The 5,000-nt window shown below is 40.9% G+C and overlaps 1 protein-coding gene across 1 annotated transcript in view; it reads right to left on the bottom strand.

Moving 5' to 3' along the window:
* Positions 1–1,464: 1,464 nt before the first annotated feature.
* LOC137978799 (ribosomal oxygenase 1-like) overlaps positions 1,465–5,000 on the bottom strand; it is a 14,356-nt gene continuing 10,820 nt past the window's right edge. The window contains exons 13-15 of the mRNA XM_068825870.1: positions 4,678–4,777; positions 2,841–2,927; positions 1,465–1,782 (exon numbers count right to left, since the gene is read on the bottom strand). Of these exons, the coding sequence (XP_068681971.1) occupies positions 1,732–1,782; positions 2,841–2,927; positions 4,678–4,777 (238 nt within the window). The 3' untranslated portion in view covers positions 1,465–1,731. The remainder of the gene's footprint in view (positions 1,783–2,840; positions 2,928–4,677; positions 4,778–5,000) is intronic.

Below are 5,000 nucleotides of genomic sequence, written 5' to 3'. Positions count from 1 at the left end.
CTGTTTGGTTGCCATTTGACGAACCGCTGACTGTCGACGTCAGAAACCGAATGTAACCGTACTCCCTTATCAAAGGCTTATCCTTAACCCTAATGTGGCCTTCACTTACAATTGGCCATTTCCAAGTTCACGCCTTAAAGCGAGTCTAAGTGCGAAGTTCCACTTTAACTATGAAAGAAAGAACAACTTCGCGCTTAAGACTCGCTTTGAAGAGGAGGCAGATATGAACACTTGGAAATGGCGTGCAATGGAGGCTAATGCGGGGTAATCTTTTCAAATGTAAATGCTTTTCGATATATTCCCCCGCATTAGCCTCCATTGCAAGCTAGTTCCAGTCCGATAACTGAGAATACGAATATGGTGTATTGTGCAGCCACAGTGAGAGATCACCCACTCCTCCCCTCAAGCCCCAATCCACCCTGCTCCTCTGAAGAATGTTCGGGCTTTCTGAGGTATGGGACTAAATGCAAGCGTCCGCTCCATAGAATCAACATTAAGCTGATTTAGCATCAGAACGGGAACGTCAGTGGCGACGGCGCGCGCAGAAAAAAACACCAATGAGAATTCAGAATAGAATATACTCCACTCTTTTCTTCTCTATTCTAAATTCTCATTGGTAGTTTTGCTGCGCGCGACGTCGCCACTGACGTTCCCGTTCTGTTTGCTAAATCAGCCTATTAGATGAGTAAGGGGGAGATTTGAGAAGTGGCATAAATGATTCATTGTTTTTATTTAAGCAAGTTGTCACAAAGACTGCTAAGTAGATGCATCATCTACTTGATCTTACAGCACACGTCAGAAAGGCTTGAGGCTATTTAACAATTAGACCCGTGGCCCTTGAGGGCGAAGGGTCTAATTGTTTTAGTATCACCCAACTAGTCGGAGAGAAAAGGCAATAATTAAGTTAGCAAATGCAAGTTGACGAAATATTTATTTGGGAATAAAACGAAAGAAAGCGTCACGCTCTTCGCTACTCGAGGACTGTTACCAATAGGCCTCTAGTAGTGTAGCCAATTAAAATGCAGGATTTGCATTAGTCCACCAGTTGGGTGATACTAATGATAGTTAAAAACCAATTACTAGAGTCACAGATGAGAATACAGATGCTGGTGAACGAATAAACGCAAGTAGCTAACGGAAGATGTATTCTTTTCATCCACAGACAAGGCAACCATGAAGTCCGGCGTAACGTGATCTAGATTTTAAAGTCAACTATTTGACCAACTGACTGAAGTGCGCATCCACGCACGCAAGCCTGGTTACACGCCCTCCCTCGAGCACGCTTTTCCTGATGCGCAAACTCGTTTCGTCCTTTCTTTTCGGTTTTGGTAGCAAGCAAATCACGTCTTACCTTACGATAGCTGCCATAACACATCACCTGCGTCCTTTTCCATCGGTGTAATTCGATTTGTGTACAAAGAATAGCAGTTGAGTAAAATAACGTTAAAATTTTATTCACCGGTATTTTCTTTTAATTTACAGCTATTGATATTCATTTATAATCACTCTTAAATAAATATAAATGCAAAGCCCTTGTCGATGTACGTTTGTCATTGAATATCACTTAAATGGATGCACTCCGTGTAGATTCTTACGCACTTCAAGGATGGAAAGATTGAAACTTTGGACAAGGGGAGGTAGGCACCTTCAGACCTCATAAATCTCTATCACTTTTTGCATAATTTCCTCATACTATAATCTACCCAATGACATTGGAGTGTTAGTTCTTCATCATTTCCTTGAGAGGACCCCTTTCTCATAGAGCACCGTGACTAAATCCACCTGAAAACATGAAATAGAACAACTACAAACATGAATACCAATACATTTAAATCATGCTAAGAAAATGTCAAAGGCAGCCGGACGTTTTTATGTCTTATCTACAAGTTAACTAGGTAAAGTCTGCTACGAGCCTAGAAGGCCCATCAGGCCGGCGCTTATCTCCGGTTTCCCCACAACATTTTTATCCTCATTCATGTTTCGTAGTCTGTTAGGCTTGCACTAAGTCTTCAAAACGATAAGCAAGCTTCGGGGTGAGTTCAAGAAACCTTAGAAAACACAATTAAGAATACAGATGCTGGTGAACGAACAATAAACGCAAGTAGCTAACGGAAGATCTATTCTTTTCATCCACAAACAAGGCAACCATGAAGCCCGACGTAACGCGTGATCTAGATTTTGAAGCCAACTATTTGACCAACCAACTGATGTGCGCATCCACGCACGCAAGCCTGGTTACACGCCCGCCCTCGAGCACGCATTTCCTGAAGCGCAACCTCGTTTCGTCCTTTCTTTTCGGTTTTGGTAGCTAGCAAATCACATCTTACCTTACGACAGCTGCCATAACACATCGCCTACGTTTTTTTCCATCGGTGTAATTCGATTTGTGTACAAAGAATAGCAGTTGAGTAAAATAACGTTAAAATTTTATTCACTGTAGAATGAAGCGACTAGGAGTATTTCTACTCCCCCCCTGGATGGGATGCTAGTCCATCGCAGGGTTAACTAGAACAGTACATAAAATAAAAAAATTGTTTCGTCAGTTGCGGGTTTTTGGTTCACTGTTATCAAACATCTTTATTGACGACTTTAGGGCCAGACAATACGAGAATTGCGTTCGAATCCTAAAAGGAAGTTACATTGTTATGAAATGCACAGATAATAAAGTATAAGAAACGATTTGGTATTTACCCAGTGAGTCGGCCAAGTCCACAGCTAACGAATGAATTTACATGAATGATGAGCGTTATGACGTCGCTATGACGCATCTCAGCAGGTGAACTAACTTAATAATCGATTACAGAATTTCTCGACGAAACAATAAAAAAAACAGAGCTTACTTTGAAGTTGATATCGTCGTGTGGAAGATCTCTGACTTTGATATACTCCGGAAAACTGTGCAAGATAGCCTCGACCAGAGGACCAGCCTATCGACAGCAACAAACAGATTTCATTGAGTTCTCATTAATTAACATTATAACATAACTTGGATAAAACGCGCGTTCTGATTGGCCAATTGATCATTTACTATTTGCTCATCAATGCACGCTCGCTGACGACAGCTGACGTGCGATCTAACTTAAGAAGAAAATGCCGTCACGAGCGCATCAGTCCTTACGCTTCTCTTGTGCTTAGCAACCTCCCGCGTGCGTCCATAACTCGATACTTGCACGCTGCACGCTTACCATTTCTTAACTGTTGGACCTGCTGTCAATTAACCATATTCGTATTCTCAGTATAGGGTTTGAACTAGGTCGCAACGGAGGCTAATGCAGAGGAATCTTTTCAAATGCAAATACTCTTTAACATATTCCCAAGCATTAGCCTCTATTGCAAGCTAGTTCCACTCCAATACTGAGAATACGAATATGGTTTCCTGAATTTCCCCATGGTCGGATAAATATATCCCGTGCGATAAGCGACTTATACTCGAGGGTTCGTTGGGTTTTTGTCCCTAGGGAAAATGCTTTTTCCCACGATATTGGAGTTTTTAATTTGGCAATAAGAAATTTTCCAGAATGGCAAAACAAAAAACCCATCGTGTCCGTGACAAAATTTGGGAGTTTAAGCGAGGAAGACTCGGACACCGACAGCTACGAGAACGCTGTTTAAAACTGAATACTACTTCCCATTTATTGTACTAATTTAAAGACTACTACAAGTAGTTCGCTTTGGAAGGTGTGCTTCAACATTCCAAGAGTAAAAAACTGGCACGAACAGTGTGGATGTTTGGACAGAAAAATGAAAATTACCGTGAGGTACTCGTGCCCTACACGTAACCTCAAATTTGGTCATTTCACGTCGTTGTCAAGACGACAACGGCTTAGAAATACACTAAAAAGTAAAACACACGTGTAGGGCGTGCAGACTCCTTGTTTTGGTTCATCATACCTATTGTATGTGGCGTTCTCGTATCCGTTGTCATCGACGTTCTCGCCCTTAGCTCCCTCCCTATCTTACGGTTTATCAAGACCCCACAGAGGCCCGGCCGATCATGTAAAGTCATTACAACCTAACGCTCGAAACTTCAGCGCTCTAATCTATGGCGCGTTGTTAGTGACAAAATTCAAACGTTCAATTCGGCAATTTAAACATTCAGTTCGGCAATTCCAACCTATCAGTTTGGAAATTCAAACCCTCAATTTGGCAATTCCAACCTTCAGTTCTTCAATTCAAAGCTTCAAAATTCCAACATGCACGCCTTTAAACTTTCAATTCGACAACTCAAATATTCAATTGAATTGAAGGTTTGAATTATCGAAATGAATCTTTGAATTGTTGAATTTCTAAAATGACGGTTTGAAAGGCTAAATTGAATGTTTGAATTGCCGAACACATATTTTAATTTTGACTCTAAAAACGTGCCATACTACCTGTAGTAATTTTACCGTTACCAACTGTTATTTATACAACAAAATTTCCCTCCTTCATTTATCCACCGTCGCACCACCACAGATTCTTTAGAAGCTACAGTGTGACTCCATCAGCAATTTAGTATAAAACACCCAGTGACCACTAGTCTCTCGCGAGTTCGTGCTACAATCTGTAACGAAACGGTTTATCAAATCCTATTCAAGACTGCATTTCTCAAAAGACTTCCTTTCCAACTATTCGAGCTGCTCTCAACTGCAATGACTCTTCTGACTAGGGGTATTGATTTTAGGAACAGAGTCCTACCTCAAGACCGAATTCAACTCGGTCCAGTTCATTTTGATGATAAACTCGTGAATTTTCCAATGTGTGGTAAACATTAACACATTCACCTTCTACCACCAGCCTAAGAATGTATCACAAAAAAAGTCAGTTTAATCCGTTTGGTCCACGTGAACAAACATCATGATGGAAAGATTATTGGGAAAATGAAGTTATATATTTAATATATATATATATTAAAAACTGGACTATGGATATCAGATTTGCAGCATTTTCAATGGCTCGCCGGACACATGATATCAGTTCATATACCTGCTGTACCTAATATGGTCAAGGGACACGTCAGC

The sequence above is a fragment of the Montipora foliosa genome, chromosome 12 (assembly GCF_036669935.1).
Source record: "Montipora foliosa isolate CH-2021 chromosome 12, ASM3666993v2, whole genome shotgun sequence".
NCBI classification, from domain to species: domain Eukaryota; kingdom Metazoa; phylum Cnidaria; class Anthozoa; order Scleractinia; family Acroporidae; genus Montipora; species Montipora foliosa.
Note: the sequence above shows the minus strand (reverse complement) of the source record. Positions and strands in the feature narration are given on the sequence as shown.